At 35.7% G+C, this 20,524-nt stretch overlaps 1 protein-coding gene across 6 annotated transcripts in view; it reads right to left on the bottom strand.

Annotated features, from left to right (window-relative positions):
- LOC105035311 (ribonuclease J) overlaps nt 1-20,524 on the bottom strand; it is a 114,360-nt gene that overhangs the window by 2,098 nt on the left and 91,738 nt on the right. For all 6 annotated transcript variants that reach the window (XM_073250514.1, XM_073250512.1, XM_073250513.1 and 3 more), the window contains 3 exons: nt 15,596-15,691; nt 15,415-15,512; nt 29-477 (listed from right to left, as the gene is read on the bottom strand). In XM_073250514.1, coding sequence (XP_073106615.1) covers nt 29-477; nt 15,415-15,512; nt 15,596-15,691 — 643 coding nt within the window. The remainder of the gene's footprint in view (nt 1-28; nt 478-15,414; nt 15,513-15,595; nt 15,692-20,524) is intronic.

Below are 20,524 nucleotides of genomic sequence, written 5' to 3' on the forward strand. Positions count from 1 at the left end.
AAGCCAAGTAATTCAGTGTAAGTAGTACCTTCAGATTCATCTTCCGTTAGGTTCTCTGTGACGTCCATAGAGTCCGTGTCTTCTTCAAATTTGCTGCTTGAAACCTTCCTCAAATGGATGTTGGCTCGTTGACCAAGGGCAGATAGCCCAAACCCACCATGAGATTTTCCTAATAATCTGCTTCTCAATTCTTCAGACAGAACTCCAACAGTGTTCTCCACAGCAACTGCAATGACTTCAGGCCTTCTACTGCTGTATTTCCTCACTATTTTCCTTAATACCTCAGATACAATCCGTTCCATGTGAGCCAGAGGACAGCTCACTGGACAGCTTGAAAGTGCAGCATGTGCAGCTTTATAGAGTGCATCTAACAGCTTTCCTTTATCAAGCCATAAACAACGAGTGGTTATCCTAATTTTTCCTTTCAAACACGTCTGTGATGAACCATTTACATTTTGAGGGCGTAAAACCTCCATGCTGACATAAACAAATGGAAAAAGGAAGGTTCAGGACCTACAGTTTTCAACATATAAATCATATAAATTTTGCAAAAAATTTCAGTGAAGGGTCAAATAAAGTGATCCTAATAGCTAGATGAAAAAAGAATATTAAATCCTTATGCATCAAAGAATATACAAGTGGACTTCTATTAAACAGGCAATTAGATGTGGATTGCTTCAAGACACAAAAGGAAGATGACATTAAGTGGGAAGGGCAATGCCTGAAAGGTTCCACCCCTCCTCTCCTAGGGAGGTTGTAGGTTTAAGTCTCGGCTGGTGGATCCCAACTAGTTGGACATGGCTAATTTGTTTTGGATGGGTCCCCCCCACCCCAAACCCTAAACCAAAGAAAAAATAGAAAAAAGAAAAAGAAACTTCAATCAAAGATTCTAAGAAACTAAGGGGGTGTTTGGTTGGGGGAGTTGGGGCCTGAAATGGGAACGGGAATGGTGACTTTCATTCCAACCATTTGGTTGGAGACGTCCCATTCTGATTCCGATTCAGGAGAAGAATAGGATGGCCTAATCCCCCCAAAATCCAATGCCGACCCTCCCATAAAGATTCAAATCTCTATTCCGATTTCGATTCTAGTCACGAACTAAACACTTTGGAGGATATGGCCATTCCGATTCCCATTCCAATTCCAATTCCGATTCTAACTCCGGTCGTAAAGCAAACACCCTCTAAAGAGATTGCATAAAGCTGACATATGCATACATGATTTGGATATAATTTACACCATAAATAACATTTTCTAACAATTGAAAATTCAAGGGCTATCATATATTCCAGTTCAAAAGTCTATCTATGGCATAAGATTTCAAGAAAGCTGCGTACAGCATTGCTTACTTGCAAGATGTAGTAGTACTCATGCCAATGAGTTTGTGAACATCACATACTAAGATATGATAAGCCATATATACTTTAACCTCTCCTAAATAGTAAGTAAGACTTTCAAACATTGCCCACAAAAAATAATTCAATAAAGTCATTCGTATACTAGCCATTTCATTAACAATGAAAATAAGACTCATTTTGCTCAGTTGTATCAAAACAATAGGTTACCATCCTGAACTTGCAACAGTAACAAACCTACATTATGCAGATTAATGTGATCTATAGAATTGTTTATCTAGCTAAACCAAGCAACCAACACCAGCAAGGAAAGGACGTAATATGAAGGCATATTATGTCTGAGCATAAATCCATCTTTTAATACTTGCCCTATGCAAAACAAGCAACTCTTGCACATAGCATCTTTCTCTTGATTTGAGCCTTGATATTTCAGAATTATGTGAACATAGATAACTTCCATAATTTTCTGATCTTTTCATTTTCACATGACCCTAGAAATGCTCAAATCAACCATTCTGTGAATAATTAAGGTCTAATATTATTCATGGCATGCAACCCAAAACAGAAGACCTATACTGATCTGATCCCAACCAAAAATCCTGCATAAACTTAAATAATCCTGATCTAAGAGCCATGAATCCATTGCACTCAAAAACTCTTTCTCCATCATCTTCTTTCCCACTTCTCTTCCTCTTGCTTCCACCTTCTACTACAGTAGCTCCACTCTAACTTGGCCTCACCATCAGTAGTCCATTATAATTCAATCCCCATCTATGGCTCCAATCCACCTCTGCTACTCTTACCTTCCTACAGTCAAACTTAGCCCTTGTCACCATTCCACTACACTTCAGTCCTCATCCATGGCTCCACTCTTCACTTAGACCCTTCCCATCTAGAGTTCATCTCTGGCCTTCTCCTTTTCCACTCACCATCCCTCCTTGATCATCTCCAACTATTTTCCCTCACCTTCACCCTCCATCTCATCCCTCCAGTATAGCCACCATCGCACTCTTTTGCTTGAGTATTATGCAAGTATGAGTCTTGGTCCTTGCAAAAAGCTAGTTCTATCACCAATTTTAGAGATGGCTAGCTCTTAATGTTGAAAGAGATTTAGCGTAAGAAGAAAGAGAGGTCACATGTAAAGCAATGTGGGGAAGTTTTCAATGTTTTGGGGCCAAAGCAGTAGAATTTCCACACTCCAAGATTTGTCTTTTGCCAATGTCGGCCCTTCAAATCAATAGAGCCATCAGAAATATGCACTTCATTTGCCTTATTATATGTGTTCTTCAATCTATAGACAACACTCCATGTTTATTGAATTGTTGCATTTAGATGTAAACATGGAAAAGGTCAACCCAGAATTAGACCCCACTCAAACCTAGGGCCAGGGTTGACGCAACCTAGTTCAAATTACCCATTAGGTCTAGAAAAACTCCCATGGACTTGAATTATCCTGACCTAATGAGCTGTTGTGTTGGGTTTGCATCTTTGATTAGAACTTGAGACATAATTGGGTTGGGTCTAAGTCATTTTTGACCCGCTCCGGACCTAAACCAACTGCAGCCCTAGTTTCACATTCATTTAGGCAATGCACCATAGGAACATGCGTACATGAATGTGACAAGAAACCATAACGTTACTACATTTTTTAAAGAAATTCATATCCAGGAGGGAAGTTTAAATCTGAAATGACAAAAAGAAATGGAATAATATTAGAAGAGAGATGATGTGCAACTCCACAATGATAAGATCTTTAGTGTTTTCTTCTACAAAGTCATAAGTATATCACGACCCAAAGTTTGAACTTGATAAAATGTCTAGGTGTGATCAATAACAATCAATCAAAACATCATTAAAATTTAAGATCCTCAAAAAAATAACCAAACAATCCACCTAATACAACCAAAAATATGTTATAACCTAACACATTTATGACAAAATCCAATTAGCAACTTAAATATATTCTCCAATACAAATACTATACTTTGAAGATATCAAAACAAATGAGAAACTTTGTTTTCGATGTTTCTTCACTAGTCTCTAGATTCAAAAAGACAACTTCAAGCAATCAAGACCACTTCTCCAAAAGGCCCATTAGAGTAACTCATTTATCCCTCTGAAAAAATCATGTAATAGTAAGATGACCTACAAAGCTCAACAAGTATATTTTTACCATGGCCAAGAATTTAGACTTCTGCCAAAAACACTTGACTCTTAAATCATAACACAAATCAAATTATCACTAGAAATCCAAGTGTGGGTTCGCCAAAATAAAGTGAAATCAAAAGCGCTTGAATATGAACACAGTTGTGACGAGTCCAAACACATGATGGTCAAGAAAAGTTCAAGTGAGTCATATTAGATCATAAGTCATATATTCCCCGAAAGTTCAGGCAAAGCTTCATTGGATCACTTCAATAATGAAAAGTCCAAAAATAAAATCTTCGATCGGGAGAAAGCAGTCAAAACACATTTTACATCATATTTTGATATTTCATACAATTTGATTATCTTATAAAGTTTCAGTCATACCCTCAAGGCTATTAACCTCTTTGCGAATGCAAGCGAGGCCACTCATATCCTTAACAATTATTCGAATGAGACCCCTCATTATTCTCATTTGAAATGCTGATGAGGATTCTTACATTCTTGAGGGCCACTCATACCACTTGGCCAAGTGTTCACATATAGCACCTAGCCAGAGATTCCTCATGATAATTCAAGTGAGGCCATTCATATACCAATTGGCTGGGGGTTCACATAGATCCTTAATGATAATCCATATGCAAATATCACCCAAATAAAGACCGCTCATCAAATACGAGTGAGGCCACTCATATACCAACTAGTTATGGTCCCCTCACATTCTTCCATTATGATATTTTCTTTTATATTGAAAATGTTCACATAAATATCAGATGAAATATTTATTATAAAACTTCAATCAAATACTAACATATGGAATAGCTTCTAATGACAACAAAATTTCAAGATAAATATGAGTATAAAGATATCAATTAAGGGATTTATATAATTTCACAAGTTGATGTCGAATCTAAAAAATGATTTGTCGGATAGGACCACAAACAATTCAAAATTATCAAAAAAAAAAAAGCAAAAATAATTGTAAAGCCCATAATTCATGATAGCCTTAGGTCTGTGGTTAGCCATTCGAGGTATCAAAACAATACTTTGATCAAAAAGATTTGATGAACTGATTTATCTCAAAATCTAGGTGCAAAATAATGCTTAGACTATAGAGTTTCGAAAGAATTTCAAAACCATTTATAAGCTTAAACCTGCTTATGGGATTCAGAAACACTAATCAAATCAAAGCTTAAATCCAAAGGCATGGAGGAGGCTTATTTACAGGTCTTCTTGTTCTTCACCCATTTATAGGTCGAGAGAGGTGGTTCCACATATGGAGCCCCACTAGGTCGGTTCCACCCTAGGTTAATTCCCTTAGGTTGGCTAGGTGGATGAGGTGCTAGGTCATCTGGGTTTATAAAAAATTAAAAAAAAAAAAAGAAGCTCAACAAAGAGACAGAAAAAGGGGCTTATTTACATCTAACATCATTTAAGTAACTATCCTCTTTTATTTTCATTTCTACTTCCATTTACTAAGGACATTACATGCAGATAAGGAAGTAAACCCTATTTGAATTCTAGACAAAAAAAAAAAAAAAAAAAAACTTAAAAGTTCCATTTCCTCAAAAAAAAAAAAGTTGATTTCCTAACCTTACTTCAAAACCTTGATTCTTGTCTTTGAGTCAAAATTCTCATTTAAAATAAATGGTATTCACCAAACCTTAATTTTATACATAAATATTACTCCCAAAAGTCTAGTTAGAAAGTCTTATATATTAGCATCCAAAGCATGTCACCTAAACAATGTTTGACAGCACTTAGCGCATTCCATAGACTAGTTCATTTTCATGGATTACAGACATGGATTTCTATGCAAGTTTTCTAGTTGCAAGGGAGATTCCTACACATAGAGCTTCATAATCCGGTAACTGATTTCAAAAGCAGTATGTAGTCAGTTCAAGGTATGGCTCTAGGCCCTTAATACATAAGACAACAAAGACGAAGAATTATTAAACATATAGCAAAAGAAAAAACAATAGTGAAAGATAGAGAAGGAAATATAATATTCAAATCCTAAGGTTATCATGAATTATGGGCTTTACGATTATACCATCATGAAGGAAATATAACATTCAAATTCTTACACTATCATAATTATACCATAATTGTAAAGCCCATAGTTCATGAACAAATGATCATAAGACATCGAAGAAGAATTATTAAATATATAGCAAAAGAAGAAACAATTGAGAAAGAAAGATAAGGAAATATAATATTCAAATCCTAAGGTTATCATGAATTATGGACTTTACGGTTATATCATCATGAAGGAAATATGACATTCAAATTCTTAGTCAGTTCAAGGCATGGCTCTAGGCCCTTAATACATAAGACATCAAAGAAGAAGAATTATTAAACATATAGCAAAAGAAGAAATAATAGTGAAAGATAGAGAAGGAAATATAATATTCAAATCCTAAGATTATCATGAATTATGGGCTTTACGATTATACCATCATGAAGGAACCATAACATTCAAATTCTTACACTATCAAATTCTTACACTACCATAATTGTAAAGCCCATAGTTCATGAACAAATGATCATAATACATCAAAGAAGAAGAATTATTAATATATAGGAAAAGAAAAAACAATTGAGAAAGAAAGAGAAGGAAATATAATATTCAAATCCTAAGGTTATCATGAATTATGGACTTTATAATTATATCATCATGAAGGAAACATAACATTCAAATTCTTACATTATCATAAATTATACCATAATTGTAAAGCCCATAGTTAATGAACAAATGATATCATGAACAACTTCACTTGTCTTATTATACCATTATGGTGACCACATTAAATGCAAAAATGACAAAATTCACTTCTGCATTGTAAACCAGCTTCAAGAATATGGGTTAGGCCGATAGCATGGTTGCTACACTATCCCAAACTAACCGGCTCAGGGCATACCATACCAAACACAGAGGGAACTAGCATAACTCCCACCCCAACAAAAAAAAAAGAAAATGGTAAATTCATCGGAACCGATGCGAACAGCTCCAAACCAAGCAGTTCAAAGTGATGCCAGTGCGAACCACCTGATTCCCACCAATTCGGCCTTGGATCAACCCCCCCAACCTCCTCCCCCTTAATCATTTAAGAGATCCCCCAAAAAAAATCCCCCAAAACTCAAAAAAAAAAAACTGATTTTGACAATCAAAAGTAAGATCCAACCTCATTTTAAGGTATTCTCCCTCTCCCCCTTTCTATTTCCTCTCTTTTTTTCTTATTTAGGCCAAAAATTGGTAAGAAAATTGAAAAATTAGGGGAGGTCAAGCCAAAATTTTTGATTTCAGTATGATTTCATGATATGTTATACATCTATGGATGACTACACAATGATACTAAAGTCTACAACTTTCATTAGATCTATATAATTTTTTAATTAAAAATATATTTTTAGATTAAAAATAAAAAACAAAATAATAGCCAAAAATAACTGTAAAATTACAAGCTTGTTTAGGATTATGCAACTTACTTCGACCTAAATTTGATGTTCATTTATTCGAGTCTTGGCACAATCATATGCATAGTGGCTTAGGTCCAAATTTGAACAAATTGATAAATAAATAGCCTTCCATGCATGCCCACATGGCTGATAGTGATGTTTGATAGTTGGACCAATCCTAACAATAGGAGCATCAACTTTCTGACATACTGTGACATGATGACTTTTTTTCAGAAGTCAATCGTGCCATGTACATCTTCAAATTAATGGACGTGATTGACCGAGTACGAGAGGAGAATGTCGTGCAGATCATCGTGATAATAGGCTATATACAAAGTCATTGAAAAGATCTTAATGGAGCGTTGGCCACACATTTTTTAGACCATACAAGCTCCATATTATGTCGACCTCTTGTTGATGGAGATTAGGAAGACTCGTAGGATGCAACAAACAATGGAGACAGCCTAATCCATCACCGAGTTTATTTATAACCACACATGGATCCTATCACTAACAAGTACACAAGGGTGAGATCTTAAAACCAATTGTCACACGATTTGCTATTAACTATATTACACTTCATAACCTTCTTAAGAGGAAAGTAGGCTTAAATCAGATGTTTGTCAATATCAAGCAGCAAGAGAGCAGATATGCAAGGAGACCGAGACATCTTAGGAGTCATTCGTCACATGACTCCATGTCCGAGACATTCTCCCAGATGTTTGAGCAAAAAATATTAACACAAGACCGATCATCTCAAGTAGGAAGAAGATATCCATCCTCCCAGACACAACGAAGTCAGTCACAAGGGCACTGAGTTCAAAAAGACAAAAGTAAAGACAATTGCAGCACCCTCGAGAGTGCAGGAATCAGCTGACTCAGATTCGAAGACCAACGGCAACGAGAGCAATGATAGTAGTCATAGATCTGATGATTATGGAGGGACTAAAGGATACGAGACCACTGTTCATGAGACGCAACCGCAAGGTGGTATTCGATTTATCGATAAGTCCCAATGTATACATGCCACACAAGATAGGGACCACGATGCATAAGCTGATAGATCCCGCGAGCATACGATTCATATAGACGACGGCCTCCTAGAGATCGTCCAGCACATGATGCAGCTACAGATGATCTTGCACGTGTTGGATCCATTGATATGTCGGATTATACTCGCACTATGTATCCTATCACTTGCAGACAGCTTATGATCCATATGAATATGGATATGGTGCATCCGAAACATCATCTTCCAATGACTACTACCCTATGCAACTCAGAGCATCTTATAGATCAGATTTTACTGTCGGCATATTGAATGAACCCCTCCACAACCATACTATCATCTCGAGGATGCCTCTCAGAGCGAAAGTTTGAGCGAGAGATCTGAGGTATCTTACAATCCAGAGAGGATACCTTATGGATGAATATTCAGGACTACAGTATTGCCTGGTTAGAGGGATCGACTAATGTTCCTCCTGAGCATGCGGATGATCCAAATATCTACGAGCAACACAGACACTCGACGAGATATTAGATCAATAAGATCTTGAGGTTAGTAAATTATTTTTTTAATTTTATACTTTAGATACATTTAATACGCTATTTTATACTTCTTTTATTTTATTTCAAGATGATAGATTTATTGTGTAGCATAAATAAACAGTAATTTGGATCGAAAGTAGTTTAAAAATTAATAAAACATAAATTAAAAAAATTGAAAAAAATTTGCATGCCGGTACGGACCGACATGCCAGACCACATGCTAGCCTGTACCGACACTTGATCTGGTACGATACCAGATATCATATCGATCTGAAATCAATACAAAGACGGTACCAATTCTTGAAACCTTGATCGAAACTAATTATAAAGACCGGCTCAAAACCTAAAAATAGTTTTAAATTCCGAGAAGTTAAGCTAAGTTCTCGATCAGGATATCTCCACATTGCCAGTCCGACGGTTGACCAAAGGGCAGTCTATCCATGATCATTATTTCACAATGATCAAGGACTTGAGCTTAAGAAGCTTGACATGATGCATAAAGAATTGCAGGTGAATTTGATCCTGCAATCCCTCCCTAATTCGTAAAAGCAGTTTATAATAAACTACGATATGAATAATGTTAACTGCATCGAGGCCAAATTATTAAATATGTTGGTAACTGCTGAAGGAGCCTTCAAGGATTCAAGGGGCATGGTTCTCACTGTGGAGCGTGCTACTTCCAAAAAAAAATCTAATTGAAAGAAAAAGCCCATGAAGAAGTAAAAGATTGAGAGCAAGCCAAAAAGAGAAGTTCTGATCGCTAACAAAGAAAAATATTTCCACTATAATATTGACGGCCATTGGAAAAAGAATTGCTCCATATACTTATTGTTCCTAAAGAACAAGGACACGCCTTTAAAGGTATATCAGACCTGCTCATAGTGAGTACCATAGGATCTGAGAGATCCAGAGTTGAGATGAACCTAAAGTATATATGGCACCTCAGGCTTGATCATATTGGAAAGGATAGGATAAACAGATTGAAAAAAGATGGGTTGCATGGCTCATTAAATGTGTCATATCCATTTTGTGACTCCTGTCTTCAAAGAAAAATGATCAAATAATTTTTTATAGGACAAGAGAGGACCACTAAGATACTTACCCTAATACACACTAATGTGTGCGACTCATTCAATGTGCAGATCAGGGATCCTTATCTTTACTTCATTACCTTTATCGATGATTATTCATGGTATGGATGTGCGTATGAGACACAAATCTGAAGCTTTTGAAAAATTCAAAAAATTCAAATGAGGTAGAAAAGCAAACTGAAAAACTCAAGATTTTTCGACCAAATCAAAGAGGTGAATACCTTAGAAAAAATTTTAAAATTATCTCAAGAAAAATGAGTCTCACAATTGACTCCTCTAGGAACACAACTCAATGAGATGTTGAGGCAGAGGAATGGAACCCTATTGGATATGATTCAGTCCATGATAAACGTCTCCATTTTTCTTTATTTTTTTGGGACATGCTTTGCTCGTATTTATCTATTGAATAAGATTTTCTCTAAATCTGTTCCTACCATACCATATGAGATGTAACATAATAAGGAATCAAATTTTGATCATCTCAAGATTTGAAAATATCCGGCTCATGTCAAGCAACTACAAGCGAACCTAGGTCCTACAAGGCTCATTTCATCAGATATTCTAGAGTCTTGGGATACTATTTATACTTTTCAGAGGATCACAATATAGTTTGAGTCAACATACTTTCTTGGAAAAATAGTTTATCCAAGATGAAGATAGTGGACGAAAATTGAGCTCAAAGAGTCTTTGAAGAGAAACGAGTCATAAAACCTACAAAATCTATTCAAATTGAGTCAGTACATGCACTTTCTCTTCCACCTCATAGATCGAGCAAGATTTTTCGTCCTCTTGAAAGATACTTAGATATTCTGACAAAGAAAGTAGAGAAAATATTTCTTATAAAAAATAGAAAACATGGAGATGATCCCGAAATCTATAACGAGACAATGTCGATACTGACTTCGAAAAATGATTGTAAGCCATAAAGTTAAAAGTTGACTCGATGCATTCCAACCAAGTTTGGACCTTAGTAGATCCATCAAAAGGTAAAGTACCTCTTGGATGCAAACGGATCTACAAAAAAAGATAGGTTCGGATGGAAAAATACAGACCTACAAGACAAGACTTGTGGCGAAAGATTATAGTCAACGCAAAAGTATTGACTATCAGAAGACTTTTTCATCTATGGCTATGGTAACGTCCATCCGAACGATGCTTGCTATTGCTGCATACCATGATTATAAATCTAATAAATAGATGTGAAAATTGTTGAGAATTATGTCCCAAAATTAATCGTCAGCCTATTGATGGTTGAACTCATATTTATAATTATATATGAATTTTAATTAATAAAAATTATTTAACTTTTGCATCATAAAGTTGTACATCTTTCTTTTGAACTCCTGTGTTATGATGAAATCTTTGAAACTATTTTAATCGATAAAAGAGGATTTATCATTTAGCCCTTAAAACTTATTCGCGACCAAATGATACGCTATTACTATGATGATAGTGATTATCAAGTATAGATCGTTGTATGCCATATGAGTTGGTTGTCCTCTTAATCAAGGAGTGGAGACACTAGTATGGTATACAGGTAAGATGTACATCTCACTGAACGTGATCCAACTGCGGAGCACTCTACTGTCAAGAATAGCTCGCGAAGGATATAGGTATAAGTGTCCATTCGACCTGAGATCATCATGGTGACTTGCAAACAACTCACTGTGCTTTGGTGCCGGACTACCTGAATTTCTAATTCAGTGATGAAAGATTTCTAGATACGATCAAATACTTGTTAAGTCGGTGTATGAGTCAAGATGTGATTGACCGCTCTTGATTTCAGGAGGTAGTACTACATTATGTTTCAATTCAGCAAAATCCTAATCAAGATAGTCCTTGTGAGAGTCATAGGATTTATGAGATTGAGACACATTATGGATGTACTAATTATGAGTTGACAGTTTAACTGAGTCATCCTAATTACTGAGAGTCTGAGTTAAATTATACAGTAACCATAGTCCAAGATTCTTGAATGTTGTTTTGCAATCATTCGGTCCATCCGAATGTCAGGTATCATTGCTAGATAGTCACATCGATTAGTACAAAAATTTATTCCTGTACTACCGGCTTAAGTTCGAACCTATGAGGTCACACTCAAAAGAAGTTACTGTCTGATCAAGTGGCAGATCAACGATTGAGAATTGTTCAAGAATATAATTGTCAATTTGATTGATGATTAACCTTATGCAAAAGTTGAAATAAATTAATTCACTAAGGATTAGTGAATTATTGAAGGATTAATTAGCAATTAGATTGCTGATTAGCTCAATTAGATTGAGCAATATGATTTGGATCAAATCTAATTGAATTAGATTCAATTAGATTTGATCGGATTAGGTTATTAGATGAGCTAATCACTAAGGATGTTTAATTTCTGATTTGATTAGGACTTGAGCTCGATTAATTTTTAATTTGATTAGGATTTAATTGAGGTAATTTGTTACCTAATTGGATTAGGTATTTGGGTCTAACCAAACGGTTTTGGTTTGAACTAATTGGAACAATCTAGAGTCCAAAAGGATTGAACTACTACCCATGCGACACCCTAAACCCATGCCCACTTGTTCTTCACGCAAACTTGAATTTTGCATGAAGTTTTTACACGCAAATCAAAGGCTCTCGACCTCTCTCTCACCCTCAGATAAGGATAAAATTTGGTTCAAAGTTGATTTCAAATTTGAAAGTTTGAAACAGGACGAGGATAAATTGAATTTTGAATTCAAGTGGTTTGAATTTGATTCAAACTAATCTCATCCTATCCACTCTGCACGCTACCCTTAAGGAGACTTTGTGCGACAACCATGATCAGATTACCATAAGAAAAATCTGAGAGTGGTGTGTGAGGATTAAGGGGTGGGTGGCCTTGCCTTGGCATGCATGCATAGAGGAAAACCGGTTCCTCTTGGGTGAGAGACCTAGATCACATCTAGGGTTTTGGGTAAGGAAAAATCAAAGAGAGGAGAGTTCTTCCTCTTTCCACCACCACATCCTCCCTCTCTGTCTTCAATTTTGGAAGAGTCCGAGAGATTCAAAAAGAGGTGCAGATCAACCATCAACAGGATCTTCGCGCGAGCTAACACTCCCGAAGAGATCGATCAGCATGGGGCTTCAAATGGACGATCCATAAAGGCCGAACACCCTATGCGGCTGCGAGCAACCAGCAAGACCACAAGATTGAGACACAGTGATCTGCTACCCGCACCCAGGTAATGAGTTTTGAACTCATATTTATTATACATATGATCTATAATGTAGATGTGATCTACTAGTGCATATTTAGATATGATCTTGCATGCCGATTTTTATTTTTAGATCTCATATATGCAATATAACATGTTAAAGATCCTACGGTAGGCATTTAAGATTAGATCTAAAGCATGTTTATTAGATTATATAGTTTAATCTAATTTATTTTCTGCCGTAAAATTTTTGAAAAGCATGCTTGAAACGTCCGCCGATTTTCTTCAAAAACTGCTTTTCTAAATGAATATCTTGAGAAAGATATCTACATGGAACAGTTCCTGGGTTTCACTTTCAGTGACGAAAATCACAGTATGCAAGCTGTCAAGGTCTATATACGAACTGAAACATCTCGAAGTTGGAATACTCGTTTCAACGATGTGATCAAATCATTTGATTTCATTAGGAATGAGGAGCCATGTGTCAGTGAAAATTTCTATGATATTGTTGATAGAAATCACAATATTTCTCACTATCAGACAAAAAAGAATCTATAGGGTCACACACTCTAATCAGATGGTTAGATTTAATTTGACATGTCAAAGGTTGACAAGTCAATAGTTTGACAATGTCAAAGAATTTACACAATCAAATCCAAAGGCAATAGGACTCCTTATGCGATAAAGATTTTGATTTGATCAAAGTCGACTCCGCTTAGGACTTTATTCATCAAAGGTGATTAACATGCAAAAGGACTCCTCTCCCCACAAGATGGCATCTTATTATTTCCCATGCCAAAAAGGTTTTGACGTGATTATGCGCCATGAATCATGTTTAACGTGGAAAGGAGAGAACATGCTTCACATCTTGCACCATGACTCATCACATGAAAGTGTTTCATGTGGGAAGACTCTTATGCGCCCTTATCCTCATGCCCCAAAGAATCTTATCTTAAGAAGGATTTTAAGAAACCGTGACTCCCTCATGTTAAAAGGATTTTAACGTGGGCTTTTGGGTAGTTATGTGAAGACAGAATGAGTCCACACCTCTTGGACTCTACACGCTATAAATCTCAAGCCCCTTAAGGAGGTTTAAGGCTTTGGAGTTTCTTAGGAAAGGAAGAGATGAGATCCCTTCATGCCCTTCTCTCTAACACATGCCCCATCTCTTCTCACACGCCCCATCTCTTTCTCCTCTACACATCCAAGAGTTGGAAGTCACAACTTTTGCACACTCAAGAGTTGGGCGCATGCCAAAGAAAAAAAGGAAAGATGCTGGATTTCTTAAGAAGAAAATCAAGAAAAGCTGAGAAGCTAGATTTCTTCAAAAAGGGAATCAAGAAAAAATCAAGAAAGGTTCCTGATCCATTCACATACGAAGTGTGATCTGCGAAGAGGAAAGACTAAAATCCTTAAGAAAAGGCTGAAATCCTTAAGAAGTTTCAGCACAAAGAAAAAAAAAATCCGCCATCTAAGAGGATCTCTGCAAGAGAGCTAGTACCCCAGTGAGATCAGATATCTTGATCAGATGACAGCCTTGTGTGGATACCTATAGAAGCCGAACGCTTGTGCAGCTTCAAGGAACCGTGAAAACATCCACGATCATCAGCTTGCGGTGAAGAACTATCCGCGCAAGGGTGAAGATACCTTAATCTTAATCTTAATAAAGGGATACAAAATTGATTCAAGAGAGATCTCCATAATAATCCGAAATTAATTTTATTTTTCCACTGCATGATATAATCTGAAATTAATTTTATTTCTCCACTGCATGATTAATTAAATTTTTTTATTCTATCCTTTTGCTGCGTATATCAATCAACCCCTAGTTTTTAACAGACTATTTCTCTTTACAAATACACTGCTTGATCAACTTTAATTGCATTTCATGATATAATGATGATATATTTAGGATAAAGAAGCATCATTTAACATACACCAAGTAATAAAAACATCAAAAGACATCAAGAAATATCAAATTAGAGTTAAAATTATTCAGAAAACCAAGAAAAATGATAACATTTCATTAAATATTAAAAATTTGAGAAAACAAAAAAAAATAGGCATGCCAGCCTAATAACCAACACCCCATGGCGTATCGTGTTAGTACGGTACCGAACCAGTACCATGCCAAACCAATGGCTGACCTACATGGGTAGGTATCAGTTCAACCTACCTTGGCCCGTAGTGTTAAAGAAAAGCCCAAAATCCCTTTCAAACTAAAAAGAACCACGTATTTTCCTATGAACCATTCAGCACATCTTATGCACCCTATGATTAAACAACAAAACTATCATATGTTCTATTATCTTCAGGGCACAATTAAATTATAATCTTAGCATTCATTTTAGACTTCTGTACTTCACAAGGCATAAGGAAAATATTATCTCCAAATTTGGTCGATACATTCTCATGAATGCTGCTAGAATTCAACATATATCTATAACCAGGTTCTAAAGTTTTAAAAAATAAGTTACTAACATAAAAAAAACACTTCAGCTAAAAAAAATATAAGCTAAGGTAGGATTTTGCAAAATGAAGCAATTGTAGCATAGAGAGTTCAATTATCAACACCAAAAATATAATACATTCAATTATCAAATCCTATGAATATTCAAGTGATTAAGTCAATACCTGACAACTATAATTCCATCCGTTGCGATCCTTAGCCTCTCATCAATGCAAAGTTCAGTTGATGTTCCAAATGCTTTATCACCATCACTATACATTAACTGTCAAGTTCAATGTGTGTTAGTACGTAGCTAATACTCTAAGTAGTGAAAGATAAATAATAACAAACTGAAGGATCACAAACCTGCAATTCCTCCTTCCCTAATGAAGCAAACCCATTGGACAAGACTCTTCTGTTTCTGAGATGTGAAACTCCAAGCATCTCTCCATTCTTTATTACCTGCAAACAAATATGAATCATAAAGATGGCTAATTCAACATTTCATAATTCATTACATAAGAAGACAATGAAACCAACAAGGTCATATAGGCTGCTTGAAGCAAAGAGCTTTTTATTCTACTGATTTTGAATTAGCCTTTCCAAACTAAATGGTTTTCTCTTTCTTATTTCCATAAGACCTTCCCTTTCCATGTGAAAGAAATCTCTATCAACATGGCAACTAACAATTAGGCTACCCTAGTCTGTATCACTTTACTGCCTTTTTGATGAAGTTAATGTTAAATATATACCCTAAAAGCCAATCTGGCTGACATATTTACTTTTCTAGAACATAAATTTATACTTGACTCATTTATTTATTAATAAAATTAGATAATTTTCTATACCATTATTGTGTTATGCATCTTTTAATCGTCCAAAAAATAATAAGATGATGATACATATTCTCAAGAGTTGAGAATTTGATACATGTCATTGATGGTTAATTTTTAAAATGCTCCCTACTGATGGAACATCACGAAGACGATAATTGATCCAGTGAGGTTGGTATACGGATCGCTTCCTTTTAGAAAAACAAGTTTTCAGTCTATAGTGTGGGGACACTAAGCACGAGTGCAAATAGTTGTTAGAGTATCGATACCAAGCATGACCAAACGACAAGTCACTTGGATGTCTACTCACTCGTCAATAACTTTCTCGATGCTGTAATTGTGTGAATAATTTTTTTCACAAGTGATGTCTCAGCTATTCACAGTAAGGATGCTATAGTTTGACTGCACATTTACTTAGTCTCCTAGTCATATGGGTCCTTACGGTGTATGTTGACTGTAGTAGGTTCATTTTAGAAATAGGATGCACACTTAAATGGGATCAATCAACCTTAGTTATTTATGAAGCTGAATTCTGAAGACTAGCCACAGTGATGTAATAGATGGAAAAGGATTTCTATGAAAAATCATAATTTGAACTCGAGCTAAATAAATCTTACATATGACAGACGATCGGATTTGACGAATTTTTCATAATCTCCATCTTATCAGAACTCACGATAAAAGAACTGAATCATATGTTAACTACACCTAGAGGTTCAGACTCTTCTGTTCTGCTGGGTTCCACTACATACTGCCAAACGTCACTGATGGATTATAAGACCCGCGAGAATTTATTTAAAATCAATAATTCTCATTGGACGAATTAGAATTATTCCAATCTATTGAAAGAAATTTCCATGATACTGTTGATGGAGATCACTATATATCTCACTATCAGATAGAATAGAACCTACGGGATCACACACAATAAGAATTTTGACTTAATCGAATAATTGAATTGTGAATTCAATTCGCATATGGATCTAATTATCAATTTGATTGATGATTAGAGTGAGTTGTAAAAGTTACAAGAGAGAACTTACTAAAGTTTAGTCAGTTATGAAAAAACAATTAGCAATTATGACTGAATTAATCGTTAATTATTTGATTTGATCATTTAATTAAAAAAACATTGGGCCTCATACAAATTAAATTGGATTTAATTTGGTTCTAATCGGATCTAGTCCTAGTCAAATGAGGATCTGATTAAACCTAATTGAATTTGATTTTGAACAAAAGAAGATTAGGGTTAGGAGTCGAGATCCTAGTTGGACTAGGACTCTCTCTCATCCCACATGCCACAGAGGGTGCGTCCAAGGTTTGGGACGCGCGACCCAGGTTTGGGACGCGCGACCCAGGGTTGGGACGCACGTTCCAGAGAGTCTTTCTCCTCTCTCTTATCTCCCTATCCTTATCTATTTTTAAAGTTCGAACTGGATTCAAAACTTCAAACCTAGATAAGGGTGAGGCGTGGGGTTATAAATAAGGGGCAGATCCAAGCATGAAGTGATTGATTTTTCATCACCCTTTCTCTCCTCATCTTGTCGCCCAAAAGAAGAGCTCCTCTTCTTGGTGCCATCCAAGAGGAAGACCCTGTTCTTCCTCCCTCTTTCATCCTCTTGTTCATCTTCTTCCTGATTTCTTGAGAAGAAAAGAAGTCAGATTCAGTTTAAAGAGAGAGATCTGCAAAGGAGTTAAACACCCCATTGATCTTTGGAGTCTTCTGATCAAGATCAGCCTATGTGGATACCTATAGAGGCCGAATGCGTATGCGGCTTCAACAAACCTCAAAAGACATCCACGATTTTCAGATCGCGATGAAAATCTACCTGCACAAAGATAAATTTCAGATGTTTAATAGATTAGATCTTGATCTTATATATGTCATGATTCCTGAGTATGAGATATGATCTCTATGCATGCCCGATTAAATTAGATCTAATTAGATTTAAAGAATTTAGATTTGAAATCTTTCTTTCCGCTACATAAAAACTTTTAAATTTTTGCATGCATACATGTCGCCATGTGATGGCGTTTCCTTCAAGTGGTATTAGAGCGGTCCTTACGTTGCAAGATTAAGATCAAAATTTCAGATCTGAAAATCTATTTTCAAGATCTGAAATTTTGAATTTACTCTTTAAAGGATTGATTTCAGATCTGAAAATTATTTTCAAAATCTGAAATCAAGAACAAATCTTGATCACGCAAATGTTTTCAGATCTGAAAATCTATTTTCAAACCTGAAATTCAGATTTCGAATGATCAGGAGATGGATTTCAAGATCTGAAAATTTGTTTTCAGATCTGAAATTCAAATGTTTGATGTTCACGTTATTGTTTTCTAGATCTAAAAATTTATTTTCAGGTCTGAAAAATCTAATTTCTTATATTCATGCATCTAAAATTCTTATCTAATGTTCATATGACCTGAATATTATTAGATCTAAATTTTATCTTTATTATATGTTCATGCATGAGATGATGTTCATAGATAGAGACCGATCTTGATATGATCTATATGATGGCATAAATGCTTTCAAATTAATGTAATTTGATTGAACATAAGATTATGTTTTATACATCAATCTTGGATCATCATGAAATAAAGTTGTCTTGGTATAACGATTGAAACCCATTATGCTGGCAGGTTGTCCTAGGATGAGAAGAGATTGATGAGGTAAAACATCATAAGAAATTAAACATGAACATAGGATCACTCAAATCTAGATTATGAGATAATCGTAGGGGTGTTTTCATGGATACATATAGTGATCTCCTTGAATCACTACGACTTTAAAAGTAGGGTGTATCATAAACACACTAAATTGGTTTGCAATTTGTAATTTGTGGTGGCAGAAACCAATGGATTGACCAATTTGGAATTGATTGATCAATTGGTGTCTAAAGCAAGTGATAGAATGGTGGTTACTTAATTAGAACCGTTGCTTATGCACGCACAAAAAACCTCCCACCAATCTTGAACTTACCTGACCAATTTGATCGATTAAGTTCCTTTGAATGCCTAGTGTTGAATTCACCACACATGTTGCATTTACACCATGGTTCCGATCTTGGTGAACTAAGAATCTCTCAAGTAGATCCTCAAAAATTATAGATTTACATAAGATGTAAATTAAAACAATAAAAACAAGAGATCTAAATTAAATCTCCTCACACATTAAGTCTAGCGATCTTCCACCATTGTAGATGTGCAGGCATCTTTCTAATGTTGATTGTCTCGATTAGATACAGTAATTCAGTTGCACCAGAGGGTGCAACCACTCTATTAGCATGAGATGTTGCAGGGTAAAAATGGGGTTGGACCTAATATCTGTCAGATAAGGGATCTAATGATGGCTTTGCACTTGCATTAAATGGTAAGTCTGACTTAACTAAGAAATGGGGCCAATATCTGCCAGGTGAGGCCTTCATGACTTAAAGACTGAATTTTGCTGCAACATGCTTGAAAAGCATTAGATAAGAGTTATCCACTCATTGATATACGTGTCACCAATATCTATCAGATGAGATGCGCATAAATCGATGGGACTGCAGTATCCACTTGAAACCCTAGTCGCGAAGGGCTTCCGTTTCTCTACCACAGGAGTAGGAGTTTCGAGAAAATAATGAGAGAAACGTTTGTTTCAAAAGATCAAAAATCTTATTAGAATCTCCTCTCTGTAGTTCATAATGTCAGCTTCCAATCCTTTAGCATGAATTCTTGAAACCAACCAATTAATCGAAAACAACTACAAGGATTGGCTTAGGAATCTCAGAATAGTTTTGAACTTAGAAAAATAGACTATATACTGAACGAGGACCCCCTTATTTTGCCAAACCATCGAACTGCTGAACAAAGGACAGCATTTGAAAAATGGACGGATGATGACAATAAAGTTAGGTGCTATATCTTGGCATCGATGTCTAATGAACTCCAACAGCAGCATTAGGACATGAAAACTGCCAGGACTATGATAACTCACCTACAAGAGCTGTATAGTGAGCAGAGCAAGACTGCACGATATGAAGTATCCAAACGACTCTTCAACACTAAAATGCACGAAAGACAGTCAGTCCATCATCATTATCTAACATTGTTAAAGATCTAAAAGAGCTTGAGAAGCTTAGCATGACCATGCATAAGGAATTGCAAGTAAATTTGATCCTGCAATCCCTTTCTAGTTCATATAGGCAGCTTATAGTAAACTACCATATGAACAAGATCGATAGCATTTTAACTAAATTATTGAACATATTGGTGACCACTGAAGGGACCTTGAAAAATTCAAGGAACATTGTTCTTGCTATAAAGTGGGCATCTACATCCAAGAAAAAGTCTACTTGGAAGAAGCCTGTAAAGAAGCAAAAGCAAGAAAACAAGCCAAAGAAGGATACTTCCAAGAAGACGGTTGACAAGAGAAAATGTTTCTACAGTAATGTTGACGACCACTGAAAGGAACTAT

Source organism: Elaeis guineensis, unplaced genomic scaffold (genome assembly GCF_000442705.2).
Source record: "Elaeis guineensis isolate ETL-2024a unplaced genomic scaffold, EG11 Super_Scaffold_1000061, whole genome shotgun sequence".
NCBI lineage: Eukaryota > Viridiplantae > Streptophyta > Magnoliopsida > Arecales > Arecaceae > Elaeis > Elaeis guineensis.